The sequence below is a fragment of the Saccopteryx leptura genome, chromosome 4 (genome assembly GCF_036850995.1).
Source record: "Saccopteryx leptura isolate mSacLep1 chromosome 4, mSacLep1_pri_phased_curated, whole genome shotgun sequence".
NCBI classification, from domain to species: Eukaryota; Metazoa; Chordata; class Mammalia; order Chiroptera; family Emballonuridae; genus Saccopteryx; species Saccopteryx leptura.
Window position 1 is genome coordinate 72,320,233 of NC_089506.1, and position 27,291 is coordinate 72,347,523.

A 27,291-nucleotide genomic window follows, 5' to 3' on the forward strand; every position below is an offset into this window, starting at 1 on the left:
ATGCTTTTTACAGATAAAAGTGCTTTACTTTTTTCTTTTAACCTTTATGACCTTTATTTATTTTGCTTGACTTACTGACTTTCAGAAGAGTATTAAAGAGGTGATGGTGATAGTATAAGCCTTGTGTTTTTTCCCATACTTATGGAGTATTTAATTTTTCATCAGTGAGTATATTAAGTATAATGTTAGCTATAAGTATTTTGTAGATAATCTTTATCAGATTAAGTACTTCTTATTTCAGTTTACTGAGGCATGTCATCACAGATGTTGAATTTTAGCAAATACTTGCCTTGCCTGATCTGTGCTGGTGCAGTGGGTAAAGTGTCGACCTGGAATGCTGAGGTCGCCAGTTGAAACCCTGGGCTCGTGTGGTCAAGGCACATATGAGAGTTGGTGCTTCCTGCTCCAACTTTATTCTTTCTCTCTCTCTCTCCTTCTTTATTTCTCTCTCTCTCTCCTCTCTAAAATGAATAAATAAAATATTTTAAAAAGAAAAAGAAAAGGAAAGAAAATTCTTACCTGATCTGTGGTTGCGTAGCGGATAAACATCGGCCTGGAATGCTGAGGTCGCTGGTTCAAAACCCAGGGTTTGCCCGGTCAAGGCACATGTGGGAGTTGATGCTTCCTGCTCCTCCCCCCTTCTCTCTTTCTCTTTCTTCCTCCTTCTTCCCCTCTTTCTTTACCCTCTTTCTCTAAAAATGAATAAATCTAAAAAAAAAATGAAAAAATACTTTTTTGCTTTTATTGAAATGATCATATTTCCCCTTTCTCTGGAATTATGTTGAATTGCATCAATTGGATTTTTAATTTTACATATTTTTCTTTTTATATGTTTCTGGACATTGAGATTATTTTTAGGTCAACGGCTTTTTTCCTCATGTATTTTTATTGAGATATAATTTACGTAACCATAAAATATACTTTTTTTTTTTTGTATTTTTCTGAAGCTGGAAACGGGGAGAGACAGTCAGACAGACTCCCGCATGCGCCCGACTGGGATCCACCCGGCACGGGTGGGCGACGCTCTGCCCACCAGGGGGTGGTGCTCTGCCCCTCCGGGGAGTCGCTCTGCCCGCCTGACTAGAGCCACTCTAGCGCCTGGGGCAGAGGCCAAGGAGCCATCCCCAGCGCCCGGGCCATCTTTGCTCCAATGGAGCCTTGGCTGCGGGAGGGGAAGAGAGAGACAGAGAGGAAGGAGGGGGGGTGTGGAGAAGCAGATGGGCACTTCTCCTATGTGCCCTGGCCAGGAATCGAACCCGGGTCCCCCCCACGCCAGGCCGACGCTCTACCGCTGAGCCAACCGGCCAGGGCTAAAATATACCTTTTAAAAGTATCATATATAGCTAAGTTTTTTGAATATATTCACAAAGTTGTACAATCAGAACATTTTTCTTTACCCCAGAAAAGAAATTCCATGTCTGTTAATAGACACTCTGCATCTCCTTTTCATCAGCCCCTGGCAACCACTAATCAACTTTTTGTTTCTATGGATTTGTCTGTCCAAACATTTGGTATAAATGGAATCATACAATTTGTGACCTTTTGTGGACTTTGTTTCTTTCAATGAGCATGATATTTTTAAGCTTCATCCATACTGTAGCATGTGTACACTTTTATGCCTGTTTATGGCTGACTTCTATTTCATTAAATGGATATACCACATTTTGTTTATCCATTCATGTAGTATTTTTGCTTCTGTGTTTGTGAGAGATATTTGCCTGAAATTTCCATATTTCAAAATACCCTTTTTAGGTTTTGTTATCAGAATTATGTAATCTCATACAGTGATTTGATAAATGTTTCTTCTTTTTATATTCTCAGTAAGAGTTAGTCTAAGATGGATATTGTTTGAAAGAATGTGTCAATAAATTAAGTGTTTGGAGAAATTCACTGGCAAAGCCAGCTGTCTAGAGTTTTCTTTGTGGGAAGGTTTTGCTTAGGGATTCAATTTCTTTAGCAGATACATTTATTCAAATGTTTTTTTCTCCCTTATTTAGTGTTTGAAAGCTCAATTTTTCAAGGATTTGTCCATCTTTTTAAAGTTATACAATTTATGGGCACATCTGTAGCAACATCCCCCTTCTTATTTCTCAGATGGGTAATTCACAGTTTTACTTCTTTTCTGGCTAATTTCTGGTTTATTACACTTATTAATCTTTTCAGAGAATCAGTTTTGGCTCCTAGATTTTCTCTATTAAATGTTTGCTGTCTGTTTTATTGATAACTGCTCCTATTTTATATTTTCCTCTTTTTACATTCTTTCCATTTAATTTGCTGTTTTATTTCTAGCTTTTTAAGTTGAAAGCCTTAATAATTTACTTTCATTTTCCTTTTTTCCCTTTTTATTGATTTTTGTTAGGCTGACACTGGTTAGCAAAATTGTACAGGTTTCAGGTGCACAATTCCATAACACATTATCTGTGCACTGGATTGTGTGTTCACCACCTCAAGTCAAGTCTCCATCCATCACCATTTTGTCTGCTATAACCTTATCTCCCTCCCCCTCCCCCTACTGCCTGCCCTCTATAATGAAATATTCTATATCTTCTTTAACCTCAGGAAGCAATATACTTTTGTGATAGTTATTTTAGGTTAGTGCCTTTATAATTCTTTCCAAGTATCTGTTAAATTGCTAAGAGAATATGTTCTTGGGCTTAAAATGTACATAAGTTTATTATAGGTAAAATGTTTGGAAAGATAGAAAATATACCTAGTAATTATCTGGAAAGATAAACTAGGATTCAAGACATGGGCAGCATTGGATTCTAAGGGAATATGCTATAAACCTACTTGCAATACAGTGTTCCTGTAAAGTCATGGTGCACTTTTGACCAGTCACAGGAAAGCAACAAAAGATGATAGAAATGTGAAATCTGAACCAAATAAAAGGAAAACCCTCCCAGTTTCTGTAGGGTGATGTAGCAGCATGTGCGCATGCACAGATGATGACGTAACACCGTGTATACAGTGGAGCAGCCCACGGCCATGCCAGTAGAGATGTGAGATGTGGACGGTACAGAGGAAAGTTCAGTGTGTTGTGTGGCTCACTAAATTCGAATCCGTGACCAAAGTGCAACATGAATATCGGCGCGTTTATAACTTAGTGCCACCACATAGGAATAACATTACTCGGTGGGATAAGCAGTTGAAGGAAACTGGCAGTTTGGTGGAGAAACCCCGTTCTGGTAGGCCATCAGTCAGTGACGAGTCTGTAGAGGCTATACGGGATAGCTACCTAAGGAGCCCTAAAAAATCTGTGCATGAGCCCACATCGAACTGCACTGAATAGATATTGAATAGATATGAAACTGGGAGAGTTTTCCTTTTATTTGGTGCAGATTTCACATTTCTATCTCTTTTGTTGCTTTCCTGTGACCAGTCAAAAGTGCACCATGACTTTACAGACACACTGTATTTCAGATACAAAGTAGATTTGCCTCCCACCCACACCCAGAATAGCCACCTTGGAAACACATTTAACAAAGTTTACCCTGTTCCCAGACATCTTTCTGTTTAATATATGTTTATCTCTGAAACTGACTTGATTATTGCAATAGTAATAATGATTACACATCTGAAAAGAACATCCAGGTACACGATGTCCAAAAAATTTAGTACTGTTTCAGACTACAACATTGGAAGCAAAAATACTACAAACATACAAAAAGACCTTTTGAAAGATTAATTACTTAGATTTATCTTATACTTATTTTGGTAAATTTTTAAATAAAAATATTTAAATTAATTTTAAATTAATGTTTCCATCTTCAAAAAAGACTAAAACAAAAAATTTAATATAGTTAAAAGGTTAGTTGCTTCCTCTAAAATATATATGAAAAGTTCTTTGTGCCCTGGCTGGTGGCTTAGTGAATAGAGCGTCCACCTGGTATATGGTTGTCCCCGGTTTGATTCTGGTCAGAGCACACAAGTGACCATCTGTTTCTTTCTCCTTTTCTCTCCCTCTTTTCTCTCGCTTCCCCTCCCACAGCCAGTGGCTTGACTGGTTCGAGTGTTGGCCCTGGGTGCTGAGGATAGCTCGGTTGGTTTGAGCACTTTAGCCTCGGGTGCTAAAAACAGCTGGTTGCAAGCATTGGCTCCAGTTGGGGTTGCCATTTTTTTGTTACTGTTGTTGGAGACAGAGTCAGAAAGAGGGACAGATAAGACAGGAAGGGAGAGAGATGAGAAGCATCAATTCTTCATTGCAGCACCTTAGTTCATTGATTGCTTTCTCATATATGCCTTGACTGGAGGGCTACAGCAGAGAGAGTGACCCTTTGCTCAAGCCAGTGACCTCTGGGCTCAAGCCAGCAACCCCTGCGCTCATGCTAGTGAGCCCGTACTCAAGCCAGTGACCTTGGGGTTTCAAACCTGGGTCCTCCATGTCCCAGTCCAGGTAGATCCCAGTCAGGGAGCATGTGGGAGTCTCACTATCTCCTTTCCTCTTACCCCCCCCCCAAAAAAAAAAAAAACTTTGGTCAATTTTATCTTCATTTCTTAAATCATGAGATTATATGATTTTTGGGAAAAAATGACTAAAATAAATTAAAATGATTATTCAGCCCAATTTACTAGAAAATTTACTAGTTATTCTAGTAATTTGCATCAGTTTGAAAATTAAGATATGATATCTTCTGATATTTTTAGTGTGGTCTAAGCAGGCCCAAATAAGTGGATTTAGGCAAAGATCCATAGAATTTAGAGAAAAAAATAGGGTCTTTTATAGAGAAAAAAGAGGAAGAAATACTTCTTCATCCATTGCAAGAATCAATCTCTCCTTAACCATTTATTCATGTATTCAATCATTTATTAACTTACTACTTGAAAACTGAATAAATATTACTGCAACAGACTAAGCTCCTCAAAAAAAGAAAAATTGAAAGAAAGAAAAAGGGAAGGTATTTCTTTTATATTTCTTTTATTCTTATAGTGTTGGTATACTGATAATGAATTATATCAATTTTTGTGAGTCTAAAAGTATATTGTCTTTTTTTTTTTTTTTGATGGAGACAGAGAGTCAGAGAGAGGAACAGATAGGGACAGACAGACAGGAAAGGAGAGAGATGAGAAGCATCAATTCTTCGTTACAGCACCATAATTCATCGATTGCTTTCTCATATATGCCTTGACTGGAGGGCTACAGCAGAGAGAGTGACCCTTTGCTCAAGCCATCGACCCCTGCGCTCAAGCTAGTGAGCCCGGACTCAAGCCAGTGACCTTGGGGTTTCAAACCTGGGTCCTCCATGTCCCAGTCCAATGCCCTATCCACTGTGCCACCACCTACCTGGTCAGGCTTGTTGTCTTCAGTTTTAAAGGATAGTTTTGGTAGGTATATATTTTTAGATTGCTAGGTTATTTCTCTTGTCAGCATATTCAACACAAATAATGGAAGGGATCAATCTTATTGTTGTTTTTTGAGTGTATCTTATTTCTGGATGCTTTTAAGGTTTTTTCTTTACCTTTTCCAGCCATTTGTGCCTCGCATTTGGTGCGCTCAGATGTGTTTTTTTGGTTTGTTTTTTTTTTAGATGTGTTTTTTCTTTGCATTTTCCTGCTTGGGCTTTTTCTGAGTTTGTTGAATCTCTTGAGTTGATTTCTTTCCTCACTTCTGTAAAATTGTCATGAATTTTCTCTTTACATACTGCTCTTGTTTCATTTTTTTGCTTTTCTCTTTGTCAAGTATTCCAGTTACATAAATATGAGACCATGTGACTGTGTCCCACATCTCATACTGTTTTGTTAATTTTTTTTCTTGTACTTGAGTTTAGGTATTTTCTCTTAGCCTGTCAGCAAGTCCGTAATCCCCATTTACCTTGAGGTTATTCTGCTCTTAAAATAACATTTTAAATTTATTTTTTCAAAAAATCTACTTGGCTTTTTAAAAAGTAGATTCTATTGAAAATTACAGTATTTTAATTCTTGCATTTATTTTAAGTCCTTGCTTACCAACTTCAATATGTGGATTATCTTGAGCCTACTTAATTGTATGGTTTTCTCTCTCTCTCTCTCTCTTTTTTTTTTTTTTTTTGGAGAGAGACAGGCAGGAAAGAGAGAGATAAGCATCAGTTCTTCATGGTGGCACCTTAGTTGTTCATTGATTACTTTCTCATATGTGCCTTAACCCGGGTAGGGAGCAGGGGTGTGTGTGGCTTGAGCCAAGCTAGTGACCTTGGGCTTCAAGCCAGTGACCTTTGGGCTCAAGACATCAACCATGGGATCATGTCTGTGATCCTATGCTCAAGCTGGTGAGCCTACACTCAAGCAGGTGACCTCAGGGTTTTGAACCTGGGTCTTCAGCATCCCAGGCCAGTGTTCTATCCACTGTGCCACTGCCTGGTGAGGCTGGTTTTCTCTTGATTATCTGTCACATTATTTTGCTTCTCTGTAGGTCTCTTAATATGTTTATTGTGTGCCTAACATTGTGTGTAAAAGAACAGTTGTTATCTTTTAGCTGATGTTTTTTTCTTCCAGAGAGGTTTGCTCTTTGCTGTGTAGGGTAAAGTTTTGGCTACCTCCATGCAATCAGGTATTAAATAGACTTATCCCTCTATGAGATTCTGACTTCTAACTGGGAGACTGTGGGAAATTGACTCTGACCTGTTGGCCTAGCCTCCTTATCCTTCTGCGGTGTCCCATTACTAAGCAGATCTATCATTGGGAAAACTGTCCATATATTTGAGGATTTTCTAGATTTCCAGTCCATCATCCAACCCATGCAGGCATCTAAATTACCAGTAGTTTCTGATTTCTCTTACCTCTAATACAAGCTCAATTCTTTTTGTGCCAAACACTGCAGATGCTGCCATGGAAGAATATGCCAGTGGTCTGGGCTCACCTTGGAAGTGTTCTTCTGTCTCTGGATTTTTAGTTCATCTAAGTTCTGAATTGCTTCCACTACTTCTTATGTTAGTCTCATTTTTGAGGGATGAGCAGGGGCTTGCTCCTATCTAATATCTTACTTTAGGGAAGAGAAAGTCAGAAGATAAGCTTTGCAAAAAGAAAAGGCTGATAATTTTAGAATGCTTATTTGTATAAGCATAGTGATATTTTAAATCTATGTTGCATACTGTTAATTGTATTTTATGCTTTCTGCTTTGAGCCTGTTTATCAAAATAGGCTCTAGACAAGGAGTCAACAAACTGGTCCACAGACCAAATCGGCACAATTCCTGTTTTTGTATGACCTGTGAGCTAAGAATGGTTTTTATATTTTTAAAACATTGAAAAATAAGATAAAAACAAGAAAGTGTTTTTGTAAAGTTCTATGAAAATGCAAATTTCCACGTCCAGAAATAGTTTTATTGTTAATACAGTTGCACTCATCTTGTTCATATGTTTCAGTTGCTGCTTTTATGCAGTAACAGTTGAGTAGTTGCAACAGAGATCCTATGGTCTACAAAGTGTACACTAGTTACTATCTAGTCCTTTATAGAAAAAATTGCCTTTTCCTGCATTAGATCATAGACTGAGGTATTTTTTATTTCTCATTACTAAGGGAAATTAAACAAATGATTGAAACCCTCTTATTACTGAAGTTTTTTAATTTGGATTTATTAAAAACCTAGCATTTTAGAGTTAAAAGGAACCTCGAGATAATATCCTTAATCTTGTTATTTTACACATGAAGAAACAGATTCAGAGTGAGAGAAGTTTTTCAGTTAAATTATGACTAATTTCTGTTTTGTTAGAAAAGAGACTTAGTAATACGCTGAGAGAGAAACTAATGAGCTGTATGGAACAACTTGCAAAATTCATTTGTTCTCATCTTGCAGAAGTGCTTGATTTTACTTGAACAGTGATTGCTATTAAAAATATTTCTCCTCTGGAATTTTTAAAGTAAATATTTTAAAATAAATATTTAAAGCATATTAATAGCTTTTGCCTTTTATTACTATCCGTAATTCTTTGAAATCTCATGGGTATGGATTCTTTTTGTGAAAAGACCAAAAATCTTATAGGATCAATTCCAGACATTCTTCATTAAGCTCCTATTTGATACAGTTTTTAAAGTCCAAATCACCAGAAATTCCAAGGTGAATTGTTGATGAGTAAGACTAGTTTCTAGAGTTTTTATTTTATTTTATCCATCCACAGATATGATAGAAAGTTTAAGGTTAGTTCTCAGATGCAGTAACATAATGGAATGTTACACTACTAACAAATTGCATTTTTATTTTCTAATGTTGAATATGAATGTTCTTAATTTATTACTGGTTCTTTTGGATGATCCTGTACTATAACAATCCAAATTCACAAAGAACACAGTAAAATCAATTTATGGGGATTTGGGGAAAGCTAATTCTTCAGTTGCTTTATATTCAGGAATTAGTGGGTTTAGATTCATTTAACTTGTAATTAATTAAATGTCAAATACATAGAAATCTTTTCAGAATACATATTAAGTCACTTGAACTTTTAAGAAGTCCATTAAACAAAGCAGACAAAAATATTGGTGTATACTGGTAAAAATTTAAGTTTGTGATATCTAGGCTTCAGGAAATTCATCTTAATTTGTATTTTATAGTCTTTCTCTGAAGTTTGGTTTTGAGTGAAGCTTGATATTTTTAGAAATTGTATAGAAGGGACTAACCTTCTATACCTCTGCACTCTTGGAATATGGTCTCTGCACTCTTGGAACATATAGGTTGGTGAGGAACAATGCATTAGATAATCCCATACATAATTACATAAGTGCAGTTATAGATTATACAATGAAACAAAGTATAAAATGAAATGAGAGTGTCTATTAGGGAAACTAACCCAGTTTGGGACATTGCAGTGTAAGTGACATATACTGGGACCTCAAAGATGAACAGTGGTTAGCAGATGTGGAAGAGAATGCCAGCTAGAAGGAGAACCTGTGTGAAAGTCCCTGAGAAGCTTAGCAGGTTCAAGTGCTTGAAAAGGACATCTTTGTGGCTAGAGGGTGATGATTGGAGATGACTACAAAATAAGGCAGGAGAGACTAGCAGAGGTCAGATCTTGGTAGAGGATCTTTTAAACCATTTCAGTGCCTTTAGACTTGATGCTAAGAGAACTGAGAAGATAGCAGGCATCCTCAAACTACGGCCCGCGGGCCGCATGTGGCCACCTGAAACCATTTATACAGCTCCCGCTGCACTTCCGGAAAGGGGCACCTCTTTCACTGGTGGTCAGTGAGAGGAGCACTGTATGTGGTGGCCCCCCAACGGTCTGAGGGACAGTGAACTGGCCCCCTGTGTAAAAAGTTTGGGGACCCCTGTATAGAGTGTTAAGTGGGAGAATTGCCTACTCAAATTTGTCTATTAAAAAGTTGATTTGGGTTTTTTATGTGAACAATGGATGAAAGGGGAGTAAATATGTATGTGCAGAAATGAGTTAGGAAGCTTTGCAGTGGCCCAAGCAGGAAGGAGGCAGTAGTAATCTAGATTACTATTAGCATAGCAGCAATAGAGATGATTGAAGAACTGGAAGATACAATTGTCAAGATTTTGTGATTTTTTTGGCTTAGGAAGTGAAGCTGAAAGTAGTGTTAAGGACAAAATTTTCATATGATTTCATCTGTCTTGTTGACATTTTAGGATCTTGAACTAAAATATCTCAAAATTGAACTAATTTTTTTCTTTAACAAACTAATTTTTCCCCTTGACTTGCTTGTTTTTGTGAATGGCATCCCTTATCTCTAAGTGACTTAGCTTTACTACAGCTAGAATTGTGTATCTATCTTTGAGTGGTAACATAAAAAAAATATTAAATGAAATTAAAGTTTTTTCTTTGACTCTTGTTTGTTCTACTCTAATTTCCATTATTTGCCACCCTCTCCCCCAATTCATGTAGGTACCTCCTTTTACTTAAAGAATAATTTGGTCTATTGGCTGTGAGGTAATGAAAAATTGCCTGCTGGAAGTGAGAAGTGTATAAGTTAAGGTTTTCTTATAATAATTTAGTAAAAATGGACTCGACATTTTTTGCACTGTAGCTCCTACTATTGCAAAGAGCAGATATTTCTGGGAAGGGAACATAGTTAATATTTATAAACATTTCCACTGCTGAATAAAGTTTAAAAGCCTCCATTTGAAGCCTTTAAAATATTTTAAATTTTATAAAAGTATTTGCAGAATTTAAATTTTTTATTATTTCATGTGTACTTCTTATAAAGCCAGTATTGTGTTATTTCACCTCAATAGCTACATTATATGGTAGTATCTTATATGTATATCTAGAGTATATTGTGTCATAAAAAGAAAGTTTGTAGGATATTCAAGTGTCTACTTTGGAAGTACTTATTTTTAATAGCTTTATATGTCCTAATACTAACTTTCATAATTTTTTTCATATGTTTTTACATTTTTAGGAATAAGAAACTTTTAAATAAGAAGAAGTTGAAAAGAAAACAGAAGAGCAAATCAAAAGTGAAGACAAGAAGCAAGGTAAAACTCCTGGCAATTTAGAGGGAATAAGGACTTTTTTAGTTAGTAATTTAAATTAAAATGCCAAGATTTAAAAGGTGTGAATGTAATTAGCAAATTATTTTGCTTTTCGGTGCTAAAGTAATTTTTTTTAAGTGTCACTCCCATCGGAGTACTAACCAGCCCGATCCCGCTTAGCTTCCGAGATCAGAGGAGATGGGGCGCATTCAGGGTGGTATGGCCTGTAGACTTCAGTGTCACTCAGTAGGTTTTCAGTGCTTTCTATATCAGCAAAACAAATTAGTTAACTTCACCTTTTTTAAAGTATAAATAAAGTAATTTTTTTAGAAGCTCCTTAGTTTCATATTTAGACAAGTACCCTAGAAGTTAATATCTGAATCTTGAAAATTATTATTTGTTACTATCTTTGATTTGGGGGAAGCATAACCATTTCTTTTTTTTCCCTGTCTGACTACCTGTATTACAAAAACAGTAAAATAGGCTTGTGAGTGGGCCTTGGGTTTGGGTTCATCATACAGTTAGTTATGCATGCATCATGAATTAGGGAGAATCTTGGTGCATCTATATTGTTCTGTGGATAGCTATACAAAAGAAAATTTAATATAGAATATTTTAATTAGGTGGGACCTTAGCAATCAAGGACTTCATTTTCCATTTAGTACATAAATTTTTGCTATAAAATTCATGTCGTTTTTTCTTAAAAATTTTCAGGGTTCAGGCCCTGGCCAGTTGGCTCAGTGGTAGAGTGTTGGCCTGGTGTGCGGGGGATCCGGGTTCAATTCCCGGCCAGGGCACACAGGAGAAGCACCCATTTGCTTCTCCACACCCCCCTCCTTCCTCTCTGTCTCTCTCTTCCCCTCCCGCAGCCAAGGCTCCATTGGAGCAGGGATGGCCCGGGCGCTGGGGATGGCTCCTTGGCCTCTGCCCCAGGCACTAGAGTGGCTCTGGTTGCGGCAGAGCGACGCCCGGAGGAGCAGAGCATCGCCCCCTGGTGGGCGTGCCGGGTGGATCCAGGTCGGGCGCATGCGGGGGTCTGTCTAACTGTCTCTCCCCGTTTCCAGCTTCAGGAAAAAAAAAAAAAGAAAAAAAAATTTCAGGGTTCACATTTTACTTTCTGTAAAAGAGTCTTTTTTTTTTTTTTTTTTTAAACAGTACTAAGAAGCCTAGACAGGAGGAAGAATGGTGCCATAACTGTGCTTTCTGAACAGCTCCACCTTTGGTTAAATAATCAGTAGTTTAGCTTGGCCTGTGTATTATATTTAAGTTCTAGAAACAATTGTTTCCTGCCCTTCTAAATTAATGTTCTTGCTATTACAATTGTGAGTAGTAATCAACTTTAGAGTAGTAAACAAACAAACAAAAACCCCAAAAAGATAAGGGATAAAATTTATTTGGTGGCTCTATCTTGAGACACAGTTGGCAGAGATTAAATAATTTATCAAATCTATGTCTTCATTTCTTCTGCTTTTCTCTTTGGGTGGGCTTATTGCCTGCAGCTGAGGACTAAGGCTGCTGGCACTCTAACATAATTTTCTTTGATTTGACCAAGAGATAAACTTCTATTAAGTCTAGCAGAACGTCTTGGGTATGATTTTTTTTTTTTTGATTGGCCTGTATCTTTTACTTTGGCCTTAGAGATGGGGTACTTTGGTTAGAGGTGTGCCCCCTGATGAGCAGGCTATGTGGAATGGGTGAGGGGGTGGTTATCCTAAGGAAAATGTTGCTGAGTCAGCACATAAAAATAATATATTTTCAGTATATCACCTCTTATTACTTCTGTTTTTGGGATAGAAGAGGGAAGTGGAGAGTATTCTTAATATACTTTACTATATATAAAAACCTTTAACAAATATTGTAATTTAGATTTCCAACCTCTACCCCATTTCCACTTTTTAGAGTTATGTGCAGAGTCATGGTATGGGAATCTTGAAGATCTTTTTAAGTTCCTTACGGTTTTATTTGGTGATTTTCCTAAAAGTGGTAACATGAGATTCAGGGTAAGGTGCAAAGTCAAGGTCATTTGTCCTTTTTATTTTTGTCTCTTAACTTTGTGCCCTTAGTAATTCAGCTTTCTTGTCTAAGCCTTAGGTCTTACGTCTGCTATCTGCTTTTTAGGAACAGCTGAGGATAAGAGTGATATAAAAAAATTCATTCTTTTATTCCTCAAACATTAATTGCTTACTATGCATAGGCATTATGCTAGATATTTGGGATAGAAAAATGAGTGACAAACATTTCCTGCTCATGATAGCATATAAAATAGAAAAAATTTGTTAGTCTCCTTGCCCTCTTTTACTGTTTTTGGACTATTTTTCACTCACCCTCTTTTTTTTAACAGTATTTTAAAAATGCCAATGGGCTATATTTTCATAATACTTAAAAACAAGCATTTCTTTTCAACAGAACAAAAAAGCCATTTATCTGTACTGTATCTCTTCCTTTCTTACTGTCATTGACCCCTTTGTTTAGTTTATTCATTAGCCACCTCCTTCATTTAATTTTCTTCTTACTCGGTTTATATACCATAGTCTCTTTAGAAAATTTCTTGGTTAATCTGCTGTATTAGTTCCCTATGGCTACTTTAACAAGTTACACAAACTTGATGGCTTCCAACAACACAAATTATCTTACAGTTCTTTCTGGAAATCTGAAGTTCAAAATGGATCTCAATGAGTTAAAATAAAATAAACATGTCAAAAAGGCTGCATATCTTCTGGAGTCTCTTGTAGAGGATTCATTTTTTTGCCTTTTCCAGATTCTAGAGGCACCTACCTGTATTCCTTGGATTTACCCCCTTCCATCTTCGAAACCAGGAAGGACTGGTTGAGTCTTCTTTTTTTTTTTTTTTTTAAATAAATTTTTATTAATGGTAATGGGATGACATTAATAAATCAGGGTACATATATTCAAAGAAAACATGTCCAGGTTATCTTGTCATTAAACTATGTTGCATACCCCTCGCCCAAAGTCAGATTGTCCTTCGCCACCCTCCATCTAGTTCTCTGTGCCCCTCCCCCTCCCCCCAACCCTCCCCCTGTCCCCCCTCCCCCCACCCCTGGTAACCACCACACTCTTGTCCATGTCTCTTAGTCTCATTTTTATGTTCCACCAATGTATGGAATCATGTAGTTCTTGTTTTTTTCTGATTTACTTATTTCACTCCTTATAATGTTATCAAGATCCCACCATTTTGCTGTAAATGATCTGATGTCATCGTTTCTTATGGCTGAGTAGTATTCCATAGTGTATATGTGCCACATCTTCTTTATCCAGTCTTCTATTGAAGGGCTTTTTGGTTGTTTCCATGTCTTGGCCACTGTGAACAGTGCTGCAATGAACATCACTCCAACACTTTGTCCTTCTCTGACTGTCCTGGCACCCTCTCTCATTTATAGGGACCTTGTGGTTAATTGGGCCCACCCAAGGAATCCAGTGAAATCTCCCCATCACAAGATTTAATTTAATGTCTGGAGGGTCTGTTTTGCAACTTGAGGTAACATATTCACAGATTCCAGGGATTAGGGGAAATATTTTTTTCAGGTCATTATTCTACCTCCCACGTCTTCCTTTCCTGCATATTTTTGTGTACTTGCTGCACTCATCTTAGAAAACTCAATCCTATATAAGTCTAGCTGTTTTCTCTTTCCCTGCAGGTGGGTACCATGTGTTGCTAAAGAGAGTTTATTTTAAAAAGAAGTGAATGATACCATTATACATTCACATGGACCTTCTGTAGCCAAACTATTGTCTTATTTTTTCTGGTCAAATAAGTCAGTGATTTTCAACCTTTTTTTTTTTTTTCATGGCACAAACACACACTAATTAATAAGGTCAGTGCCCCTGACTAAATACAACCATTTTCATCTCATGGCACAAATAAATTAGTTACTAAAGAAGAAGAGATCAGGGCCCCTTTTTCTTTAGTAATTAGTTTATGAGTGCGTGAGAAACAAAGGTTGAAAATCACTGAAATAAGTCTCTCATTTTCTCCTGTGTCTATTTCAGAGCTTGACCACTCTCTTCAAACTTCTGATAAATCCTATCCTTTAACAAAACTTCACTTTAATATAGTAGAAATCAAAACAATATCCTGCTGCCAAAAGAGTCTTAGGTCAGTATCCTTAATAGCAGAACCTGAAACAGGGATTTAAAATGTACAATTTAGTGAGTTTTAAAAGATAAAGTCAAAGTTCAGAAAATTTCCACCATCCCCAAGAGTTTCCTCATCCTCTGCTGCATTCCATCTCTCCCTACAGCTTTGGCTCTGGGCACCCACAGATGTACTTTCTGTTGTTATAGATTTGCCAGAGAACTCCTAAGACTCAAAAGCAATTTCTACTAATGACTAATATTTAGTAAAATAAAAGATACATAGTAGGCAGCAGGAAAAGAAATGTTTTGGAGCATCCAGGAAATTATATAGTATAGGCTTCCTAGTTATTCCTTGGATATTCTTTCTCTTGGGCATTGAATTACAGGGATATATGTGAAATGTTTTTGTCCAGAAAAGCTTATTTGAGTTAGGAGCTAAAACTTTTTCTGGGAGTCTGGTCATCTACTGCTATGCAACTAGCCATGGCAAGCAAAATTCAGGTGATGTCATACCAAGCAGTCAGACAAGTCAGTAAGCATGGTCCATTCCTCCAGCTGCACATAACACAATTATCAATAACTAACAAAGAAAACTCTAAAGACTACATTTCCAGGGTATGACCAAGGATCAGTCATGGTTCCCTTGGAGAAATACAAGGAATAAGCAATCATATCTGCAGTGTTAACTCTTTTCTCACAGGTAACATGGTAGATGAATGTTTAACTTTTAAAAAACTTAATACTTTTTCAAAGTGATTATTCCATTTTATTATTCTTTCAGTTTATATGAGAAAATCCAGTTACTTTACATCTTTGTAAACACATGGATATTATTTATCTTTTAAAATTTTAGTCATTCTAATAAGTACATAGGGATATTAACTGACTTTTCTCTAATGACTAATAATATAAAACATCTTGTGCTTTTGATTATGTATATCTTTCTATTATGTAATATCTGTTCACAGTTTGTCTCCTTGTCTTAAAATTGTCTTATTATTACTGAATTGTCAAGAGTTCTTTATATATTCTAGATATAATATTTTTTTTTCAGGTGTCTGCATTGCAAAGGTTTTTTCCTGTTCTGTGGCTTGCTTTTTTTGTTTTTATACAGTGCTTTAAATGAGCAGAAATTTTTAAGTTTTATGAATCTAATTATAAGATTCATGTATTTTGTGTTTCAAGAAATCTTTACTCCAAGGTCACACAGATTTTCTTCTATGGATTTTATAGTTTTAGCTGTTATGTTTAGGTCTTTGATCCATTTCAAGTTAATTTTTATATATGGTATGAGATAAGGATTCATGTTCATTTTTTTACACATTGATATTCAGTTGATCAGCATCATTTGTCTAAAGACTTACCTTTTTCTATTGAATTGTCTTGTTATCTTTGTAAAAAATCAGTTGACCATATTTGTTTGGGCTTATTACTGGAATTCATCTATATATCTGTCTTTATAGCCATACCCACTGTCTTCATTACAGTAGTTTTGAAATCAGGTGGCATGTCTTCCAACTTTGGTCTTGTTAAAAATTTTTAATTGTTTTAGTAGCTAGGTCCTTTATATTTCTATATATATTTTAGAATCAGCTTGTAAATTTCTGTTTTAAAAAGACCCTGAATTTTTATTGGGATTCCTGTGAACCTATAGGTTTGGGGAATAATGTCCATTTTAATTATATTGAATCTTCTGTCAATGACTATGACTTATCTTGCCATTTATTTAGTCTTTAATTTCTCTCAGCAGCTTTATTTTGTTTTCAGTGGATAAAGTTAGCAGTTTTACTATATATAACTATAATTATTTGATGTTATCATAAATGCTGTTATTTAAAAATTGCTTTTTTATTTTTATTTATTCTTAGCAAGAGAGAGGAGACAGAAAGAAAGAGAGGCGAAGGGAGAGAGGTAAAAAGCATCAATTTGTAATTGCAGCACCTTAGTTCATTGATTGCTTCTCTGATATGTGCCTTGATCGGAGGGCTCCAGCTGAGCCAGTGACCTCTTGCTCAAGCCAGCAACCATGGCATCATGTTGATGATCCCAAGCTCAATCCAGCGACTCCATGCTCAAGCTGGAGACCTTGAGGTTTTGAACGTGAGACCTCAGTGTCCCAGATTGATGCTCTATCCACTGCACTACATGGTTCAGGCTGTTTTTCTTAATTTTAAGATGATTGCAATATGAATGCAGTTGTAAGAAATAATACAGCGTTATCCTATAAATCCTTCATCCTTTTTCTCTCATTGGTAAAGTATTACATCGTAAACACAAAATATATCCCATAGTAATCACATAATATTTTACAACCAGGAAATCCACCTTGATCCAACCTACTGCTCTTTTTCAGATTTCACCAGTTTTACTTTATATGTATTCATTTGTGTACATGTGTGTGTGTGTTTAGTTCTATTATATTTTATCACATGGGTCTGTGTGAACACTACCACAGTCAATATATAGAATCAACTCCATCACAAGGATCCTTTGTGCTACTCATCTAGCCATAGACATTTTCAATCTTTACCCTGCCCTAGTCTCTGGCAACCACAGCAACCACAAGTCTGTTCTCTGTCTCTATAATTTTGTCATAGAATCATGCAATATGTAACCTTTCGAGATTTTTATTTTTTGTTTTTTGCACAAAGATATTTCCCTTGAAATTCATCAAATTGGTACATATATCAATAGTTTGTACTTTTTGTTATTGTTAAGTAAGCATTCCGTGGTATGGATATACTGTACTACTTTCTTTAATCATTCACCCATTAAAGAATATCTGAGTTGTTTCCAGTTTTTGGCTTTTTGTATAAAGCTGTTATGAATATTTATGTGGTGGTTTTGTATGGACATATGTTTTCATTTCATTGGTCTAAATGCTCGAGAGTGTAATTGCTGGATTGTACTGTAAGCACATGTTTAGTTTTGTAAGAAACTGCAAGACTTTTTTTCCAGAGTGGCTATATCATTGTACATTTCTGTCAGCAGTGTATGAGAGATCTAGTTTCTTCACATTCTTATCAGCATTTGGTGTCACTGTTGTTTATTCTAGCCAGTCTGATAGGTAGTATGTACTATATATATCTTTGTTTTAATTTATATTTTCCTAATTGCTCATGATATTGAACCTTTTTTTCTTATACATATTTGCCTTCTGTGTATCTTCTTCAGTAACATGTCTGTTAATGTCTTTTGCCGATTTTTAAACTGGATTACTTGTTTGATTTTTACTGTTGCATTTTGAAAAATATGTAATTAGGGTCCGTTGTCAGGTTTGCAAATATTTTCTCCATGTCTGTGACTTTAATGCAATTTACATTTTCAATTGTTCACTCCTATTATATATTACTCATTTTATATAGAGATCTGGTATCCTGTAACTTTGCTAAATCCACACCTTATTTCTAGTGGCTTTTTTTTTTTTTTTTTATAAACTTAAGATTCTTTACATGTTTTCTACAAATGAAGGCATTTGTTTTCTAGAAGGTACGTTCATTCTAACTATACCTTTTGTTTCTTTTTCTTGCCTTATTGCACTGGCATATCTAATATATTGTTGAATCAAATTGCTTAGAGTAGTATCTTTGCCTTGTTTGCAATGTTAGCTTGCAAGCATTGTCTTTTAGTCTGTTAGCTATACAGTAGTATTTGATAGAAACCCTTTACCAAGGTTTGCAAATTCTGTTCCTAACTTACTTAGACTTTTTTATCATGGAATGAGTATTTGTGTTAAATGCTTTTTCTGTCTTTATTTACAGTATCTTATGTGTCTTTTTCTAATTTTGTTGGTATGGGGAATTATACTGTTTTTCCAGTATTGAGCCAGCCTTGTTTTTGGGTTGATCATGATGTGTTATATTATATATTGTTGGATTTGTATTGCTAATACTTGCTTTTTAAAAACATTTCTAGAGGACATATTCACTTATTATATGCCAGTTAACTTTAGTATGTTATTATTTAATAAAGAGTATTATCCATATTATTTATGGAAGAAGGGTAGAATTTTCAGACCAAATGTTTTTGGTACTTGAAATGTCATTTTATTTATCTTGGATACTTCCTAGACATACTACTCTAATTGTTGGTACTTCAATTTGTAGAATATCTTAAACCAGTTCAATTTATTTATATTGTAAATATTGATATAAAAGTGTGGTTGAGTTCTGATGAATAAAATGCTGCAACAAGATTATTTAGTATTTTTTTATTTTTATTTTTGCAAGAAAGAGAGAGGAAGAGAGGGAGAGAGGGACAGACAGGAAGGGAGAGAGATAAGAGGCATCAGCTCATAGTTGTGGCACTTTAGTTGTTCTTTGATTGCTTTCTCATATACCTTGACAGGGGTGGGGGAAGAGGGCTCCATTGGAGCCATGACCCCTTGGCTCATGCCAGTGACCTTGGGCTCAAGCCAGTGACTTTCGGCCTCATGCCAGTGACCTTTGGGCTCAATCCATTGACTATGGGGTCATGTCTACGATCCCATGCTCAAGCCAGTGTCCTCGTGCTCAACTTGTGAGCCTGCGCTCAAGCCAGCAACCTTGGGGTTTTGAGCCTGGGTCTTCAGTGTCCCATGCCATCACTCTATCCACTGCACCACCCACTGGTCAGGCAAGACTATTTAGATTTTACAATTAAATTACTGAGCATGTGATTTTTAGTATTTATCAAGACTCATAGCTAAGAAAGAGCTTTAGGAAAGCATATGTTCATAATCTGCAGTTTTCTGAGCAGTACCATTTTTGAATGAGAATGAAATTCTAAGAATTAACTAAATTAAGGGTTTTTCTTCAGAGCCCTAATACCTGTTTAAATCCATATATGTACTTTAAAAAGAAATCAACATGTAAGTCAACATTTGTATTAATACATCTGGTTTACCTTGGAAAAGCCCCAAATTAATATCCTTCGATACTGTAGCAGTTAAGCTATGTTGGCTCTATTCCTATTGTTCCTGTTAAGTTCTTTGCCTGCCCCTTTCCAGCCTTTGTCAAATTAGTTATTGCTGTGTTACTCAGAAAGTAGTGAAGTATTGTACAAAGGGCATGATAAGTTGAGTCAGTGGACCTAGATTGTCTTTGCTCTGCCAATTATGTGACTTCTGTTGCAGGTCATCTAGCATGTCTAATTCTAATCTTTCATTTTTTTATTTAAAATGAGAATTGATGATCATGGAAAGGACTATGACATTGAAATATTATATCTTATATTTCAGTCTGAAAACTTGGAGAATACAGTAATCATACCAGATATCAAACTACATAGCAATCCTTCTGCGTTTAATATTTATTGCAATGTACGGCATTGTGTTCTGGAATGGCAGAAAAAGGAAACATCATTGGCAGCTGCATCTAAGAACTCTGTGCAGAGTGGAGAATCAGATAGTGATGAAGAAGAGGAATCCAAAGAGCCCCCTATCAAGCTTCCAAAGGTAAGTCACTAAGTTCCATTTAGATGCATAACCTATAGGTGTTTTAACTATAACACGTTTGCATTGCTAAAATACCTTGCTTTTTATAAGATTGTGCAGTACAAATAACCTGGTTTAGGAGTAAAAATATGTTTTAAGCAGACCAGGAAAGCCCTGTGCAACTTTATAACTGGATTTTGTGCTAACAAAATCAATAATTGGTAACTCAGTGGGGAGTATTTGGAAATCCTAGGTAGGGAGATCAGTGGATTGGAGTATATAATAAGGGCTATTAAAATGTACAAAAGCGATACAGTGGAAATGGTGACTTGGCTTGAAGGCGTGGAGTCATTACTGATGGAAGTGTAGCTCTGAGCCTGTGGACTCCATTAAGGTGAGCTCAAGAGGAAGTGCAAGCTACCACAAAGCAAGAGCCATGGAAAGCTGGAGATGCTCCCTCTGGGAGGTAGCTCTGGTACAGGTATACATTTTTACTTTTCTTGAAATAAAACTGAATGGCCCCTGGCTGTGCAGCAGCTGAACTAAGAGCTTTTTGTCTTTTCTACCTAAGGTTATAGTTGTATGCTTGCTATTCTGGCTCCCCTTGCCTAGAACAAAATTACATGTGAACTAATGTACTTCCACATTGTTCTGATAGCACTCCCTTATGTACTGGAGGCATATAAGCTAATTGATATACTATAGTAGAACTGTTCTTAAAGTACTCTGTTCTACTTAAGTATCGGTATATTTCAAGACTGTAATGTTACATATATATTTCTGTATAGTAGGTGTAATTAGTATTTCTAACAAAAGAATGGGAGAAAATATAGACATGCTTCTAAAATATACCTTTGTCATAAATGATTTATGCATATTGCTTTTTCTAAGTATAGACATTTTAAAATGACTTTCTTTTATAAATAACTGATGTACAGTGCCTTTTTACTAAACTAATACCTTAAAACTATGTCTTCAGAATATCTTTATATGTATGCATGAGATATATAAATTTTATTTTATATTACTTGGAAGTAGCTAAGATAGAAACCTATGTTCCTGATCTGGTTTCTTTCACACATTTCATGGCGACTATTCCTAACTGTGCCACTGTCCTTCATCTTTACTGTCAGGTTGTTCTCACCTTGTTCTCAGCAGATGGCTTACTGTGTCCTATCATAGGGTAATAGAAGTTTTGTGACCTTCTTCACTCAGCCTCTTAATCAACTATCTTCAAATGTCCTTATCTCTACCTCTTGGCACCCATCTTTTCCCCTTAGTCCCTTTCTCTTCAGTGTCCTTAATTGTACCTCCTCTGCTAGCTACTTTCTTCATCATAAAACAAACTGGCTCATCTTTTCCATGTGAGCCCCTCCAGGTAAAGATTGTGGTTTCTAATTCTGATTTCTTATGCTTAATTAAGGGTGGGTGAGGAAAAACATAGTGTTAAGTTAGCATATGAGGCTGCAGGACTTATGTGGTATACTTTTGATAAGAATTCTATTCTGTATTTGGATAATTCATGCTGTACTATAACCACCCTACTTAAGTTCAACACGGGGAAGGAAAATAAAGACCCAGAGAAATGTTTCACACAGGACTGCAGATTTTGACCAGTAAACTGTAGTTTAAATGAAAAGATACTGCACAGTTGAAAACAACTGATTCTTAGACTGATTTTAATGAGTATTAATGAACTTTTTTTTTTTTTAAGTGAGAGGAGGGGAGATAGAGATTCCTGTGTGCACCCTGACTGGGATCTACCCAAAAACCCGGGTCTCAGGCCAATGCTCAAATCAACCAAGCTATTAATATATACTCAGCGCCCAGGGCTGATGCTCGAATCAATCAAGCCACTGGCTGCGGGAGTGGAAGAGGGACTGGGAGAGAAGCGAATGGTCATTTCTCCTGTGTGCCCTGATTGGAATTGAACCTGGGACATCTACATGCCGGGCCAATACTCTGTCCGCTGAGCCAAGCAGCCATGACCATAGGCATTCTTAAGACAAATTTTTTTAGCATGATTGACAGGGTTAAAAGATGCAGAGTCAAAAGTGGATCTTTCAAAGAAAATAAAAAGAAAGACAGATAGCCCAAATAATTAATAGAATTTTTATCAAGTACTGGCTCATCAGGAAAAAAAAGGTTATACTGATTAAGAACATGGGTAGTACAGTCAAACTGCCTGGGTTCAAACACTTACCATTAAAAATACTAGCTGTCTGAAGCTGGGAAAGTTATTTGAGCTTTTTGTGCCTCAGTTTTGACATCAATAAAATGAGGGTAATAATCTCATAGGTTTGTAGTGAGGATTCAGTGAGTTAATAAATGTCGAATGCATGCCTTCTCAATAAATGACAGCTGTAGTTTTTAGGTGCCAGGTTAGGTGCAAACAAGAAAATGTGTAGGTACAAATAAATTTGATTACTTTTCAAGGAACTCTTTATTAAGAAATACTTTATGTTCTAGGAAATGAAATTTCTTGTATGTCCAGCACTGCCATTACACTAATTCTAATCCTCATTAACACTTTTTAGACTACTGCAATAACTACCTAACTGGTTGCCTGTTCTAAGCTCACCATGCTCCTCATGGATTTGTCTTACTAGTGGACTTATCTTTGCTAAAAAATACAAATCTGCCTGGCCAGTGGTGGTTCAGTGGATAGATAGATCATTGGCCTGGAATGCTCAGGTTGCCGGTTTGGACCCTTGGCTTGCCTGGTCAAGGCACATGTGAGATGCAACTGCGAGTTGATGCTTCCTGCTCTTCCCCACTACACGTACCTTTTTTCCCTCTCTCCCCCCCCTCTCTCCCCATCTCCTCTCTCTAAAATCAATAAATAAAATATTTAAAAAATATAAGTGTGATCAAACTCTTTTGCTTAAAATCTTTAATAATTTCAGTTCACAGGTTAAAATCCGAAATGGTTGTATAACATATAAGGCCCTTCATGGACTAAGCTCCTACTCTTTGCCTTTTGCCCTGTTTAGCCACTCCACTTGAGACAAAATAGATTACTGGTACTTTTCTAATACTGTTGTTTCTTCTGCTTACAAGTGCACCTTAAGTCAGTGTTGCATCCTTAATCCCCTGTGAGTTCCACTATATTTGCCATGCCCTTATCAATCCTTAAGGCACCACGCATGCCTGCTGTCCCTACTAGACATAACTGGGTCTCAACATTTTGTTTATATGATATGATATAATTTAATATATAATATACTTGCTATAAACCCAAAAAAGAATTAACTGAATTAAGAAATAAATAAACCAGTCTATGTAACACTACCTCTTTTAACAAAATATAAATATTTGTCATAACTATCCTCAAATATGACTGGATGGCAAATATGACTCCTAGATATTACTACCTAAAATTATGTAGCTATAAAATTTTGAACTCTTTAAGGGGATCTGGAAATTAGATACTTAAAGACAGTTTGAGCAGTGTAAACACTTTGTTTTGGGTATAAAAGTTAATATAGAAATTTTTAGGGGATAAAAAAGTTCTTTTTAAAATGTTAGTGGTTGATGGCCCACAAAAAGCAAAAAACCTAACAAGCAAAGTCTACATAATTGTCAAATTCAATTTAAGTTTTAAAATTCAAAAAAAGAAAAAAAGCTGTGTCAAATAATACTTCAACAACAAATAAAACTATCTTAATTATGTCAGAGGAAAAAAAAAAGTGAGTATAAGGAAAGCAACAACAACACAGTTAGGAGAGGAGCAGGAGAAGAACAACAAAATGAAGGAGAAATGACCTGAAAGAGTGAGTATTGTCTGAACAGAGGCATACAGCTGGTCAGAAGAAGATGCTAGCATTTCTTACCGGCCTTCAAATTCCAATCGCCTCAAACTGTAAAGGCTTATATCTCTTCTTTTGTGTCAATTCTTTATGTCATGCAAAGTGCTGCCAAAAACAACACTGTTTTACTCCCTACCCGGCCCTAACCCATAGCATTCTGACTGCCACTCTCTCCTCTCTAAGTTTTTTAGTTTTTGTGTCTTTTTTTTTTTCTTTTAAGTGAGAAGAGGGGAGATAGTGAGACATACTTAATCCTACATGCACCTCGACCAGAATCTACCTGGCAACCCCCATCTGAAGTCAATGCTTGAATCAGCTGAGCTATTTTTAGCACCGAAGGCTAATACTTGGACCAACAAGCTATCCTTAGCACGTGGCTGACACTTGAACCAGTCAAGCCACTGGCTGTAGGAGGGGAAAAGAAAGAGAAGGAGAAGAGGGAGATGGTTGATTCTCCTATGTACCCTAACCAGGATGTCCACATACCAGGTGGACACTCTATCCACTGAGCCAGCTGGCCAGGGCCAGTTTTTATTATTTGTAAATCTTGTGCAATTTCAAATATTTACTTTATTTAAAAAAAAAGTTTTAAACATTATACTTTATAATAGTGTGTAAATCTACTTTTGGTTTTCTCTTGAGCTTTTAAAAAATATATTTTGAAAGTATTACACCTAATTCTGACTTGTAGTAGAACAGGATTCAAGTTCTAATGGCATAGAGTTAATTATTAAATATAAATGTGATGTAATTAAATTCTTATGGTCTCACTTGTTAGTGAAATAATAAAATCACCTTTGGAAATCTGTGATTTGAGGAGAACAAAATAAAACCTTGAAAGACTCATTAGATCATTTTTCTTTGGCCAAGTATGCTTCTATCTCACTGTTCCCAGAAGTGACATTGGACTGGCCATATGAGGTAGTTAGTTGGGTTTTGTGTTATTTTAGGTATAATAAAGAGCCTTCAGGATTTAATTATTTAAAAGCAACAGTAAAGGTAGAATTTAGTAAATTTACAAAAGACTATTTTCTGAAGAAAAGTAGAAGACCATGTTCTTTGGTAGTTGTGGTTAATTATTGAAAGTATTAAAGCTTATTGTGTTATTACAATGAATTACTCTATTTTTTTGAAAATTATATTTTGCTAATTATAAATGGAGTACGTATTTATTATAGATAATTTGAAAAATGCAAAACATTTTTATAATGAGGAAATATGATTTAAAAGTTAGAAGTTGGCCCTGGCCAGTTGGTTCAGCGGTAGAGCGTTAGCCCTGCTTATGGAAGTCCCAGGTTTGATTCCCTGACAGGGCACACAAGAGAAGCGACCATCTGCTCCACTCTTCCCCCTCTCCTTTCTCTCTATCTCTCTCTTCCCTTCCTGCAGCCAAAACTCCACTGGAGCAAAGTTGACCGGGGCGCTGAGGATGGCTCCATGGCCTCCACCTCAGGTGCTAGAATGGCTGCAATTGCAACTGAGCAATGCCCCAGATGGGCAAAGCATTGCCCCCTAGTGGTCTTGACGAGTGGATCCCCATCGGGCACATACAGAGCCTGTCTCTCTGCCCCCGCCACTTCTCACTTCAGAAAAATACAAAAATAATAAAATGAAAGTTAGAAGTTATTTCTAAAATCTGATTAACCAAAAATTACTATGAACATTTTTATATACACATATGAAAGTATACAAATGAAATTATACTGTACTTGCAGTACTATATAGTTTTCTTTTTATACTCTATCTTTCTAATATTGAAGGAGCAGGTAGTATATGTTCTCAGTGACTTTAAGACAGGCTTCCAAGTATAAAGTGCAATTTCAAAAAGTTGTGATAAAATCAAACCTCTAAGCCAAACCTCAGGGAACAAACTTATTTCACAACATGGTTTTTTTTTGTGTTTTTTTTTTCTGAAGTTGGACATGGGGAGGCAGACAACTCCCACATGTGCCCGACCGGGATCCATCCGGCATGCCCACCACGGGGCGGTGCTCTGTTGCAACCAGAGCCATTCTAGCGCCTGAGGCAGAGGCCATAGAGCCATCCCCAGCGCCCCGGCCAACTTTGCTCCAATGGAGCCTCGGCTGCGGGAGGGGAAGAGAGACAGAGAGGAAGGAGAGGAGGAGGGGTGCAGAAGCAGATGGGCGCTTCTCCTGTGTGCCCTGGCCGGGAATCAAACCCAGGACTCCTGCATGCCAGGCTGATGCTCTACCACTGAGCCAACCAGCCAGGGCCTGTTTCGTTCTTTTGCCCAATAATTCAAAGCTAAATATGATTGGAAGACTTGAGGTTGAGTTTTATTTTGTTGTATATTGGATACATACTACTACTCTAGAAATGAATTCTTTTTCCCCCTTATTTAAAAAAAATCAAATGAAGTAAGATACAGATGATTAGTGAGAATCCACAGTAGTTAGGCAGATAGGTATTCTCTGTCATGATGATTATGACTAACATTTTGTGGGTATGTCTTATCCAAACCAGCTGGCGTTCTGTTCCTAGGCAGCCTACCTGAGTTGCCTGTTGTCATACATTTATTATAACACCTTAAACTTACCACAGTGACAACTCAGGAACTTGTTTAGTAAGTAGCCTTATTGTTTTTGGTAAAATTCAATACTTAATTACTATAGAAATCTTATTTATATAAACAAATGCTAGCCAAAAGTATCATCTGTGTAGAACTTTCTTTGAATAATGAAAAGTCAGGATTGTAGTAGTTGAGTAAACAATTTTAAAGACTGATAGACTGTATTAGTCTCTCATTTGCCTGAGAATAGAGCCCCATGTTTTGTACTTAAGGGATATTTGACTTCAGATTTGTTTTTTGCAAGTGTATAAACAGATGGAAAACTTGGGACAACATATTTTTATTTTCATGTCCATTCCAGGAAAGGAAACTATCAAATGGAAAATTGTCATTGCTAGTGCATTCAATCAATTAAAACTATGTAAGCATTTTGTAATATTAAAGTCTGCTAGGACTTTAAATACCTTCTCTTAAAGATAACCCTGTCATGTCCCAGGTACTGGGCTAGTAATGGGAGATCTTAAGCTTGTTAAGACATGTTCCTTGTCCATAGGGGACCACAGTCTAATTGTGAAAATGAAAACAAAATGGTGCCTGACATGTGGTGGTGCAGTGGATATACTTAAGTGGAATGCTGAGGTGTCCGGTTCGAAATCCTGTGCTTGCCCAGTCCTGATACATACAGGAAGCAACTATGATGTTTTATTTTCCTTACCTCTTGCTCTCTCTTCTCTCTCTAAAATGAATAAATCTTTTAAAAAAATACAAAGAAAACAATATTCAGTTACACTATAACATAATGAATGCTATAGCAGAGGTCTGGACTGGGTAAGAATTATATACAAGGCTCATTTACCCTGTTACATTATAAACTGTTAAAAGACAGGCTCTAGTATAATATATATTTATGTTTTCTGTAGCAAGTTGTACAAAATAAATGCTAAAGAAATATTTATGTTGTCATAGGTGGTGGCTCAGTGGATAGAGCACTGGCCTGACATATGGAAGTCTCAGGTTCAATTCCCAGTCAGCACACAGGAGA

General features: G+C 36.4%; 1 protein-coding gene across 16 annotated transcripts in view; it reads left to right on the forward strand.

The window, feature by feature from the left end:
- MYCBP2 (MYC binding protein 2) overlaps positions 1-27,291 on the forward strand; it is a 334,178-nt gene that overhangs the window by 37,014 nt on the left and 269,873 nt on the right. For all 16 annotated transcript variants that reach the window (XM_066380737.1, XM_066380743.1, XM_066380736.1 and 13 more), the window contains exons 2-3: positions 10,330-10,405; positions 19,716-19,931. In XM_066380737.1, the coding sequence (XP_066236834.1) occupies positions 10,330-10,405; positions 19,716-19,931 (292 nt within the window). The remainder of the gene's footprint in view (positions 1-10,329; positions 10,406-19,715; positions 19,932-27,291) is intronic.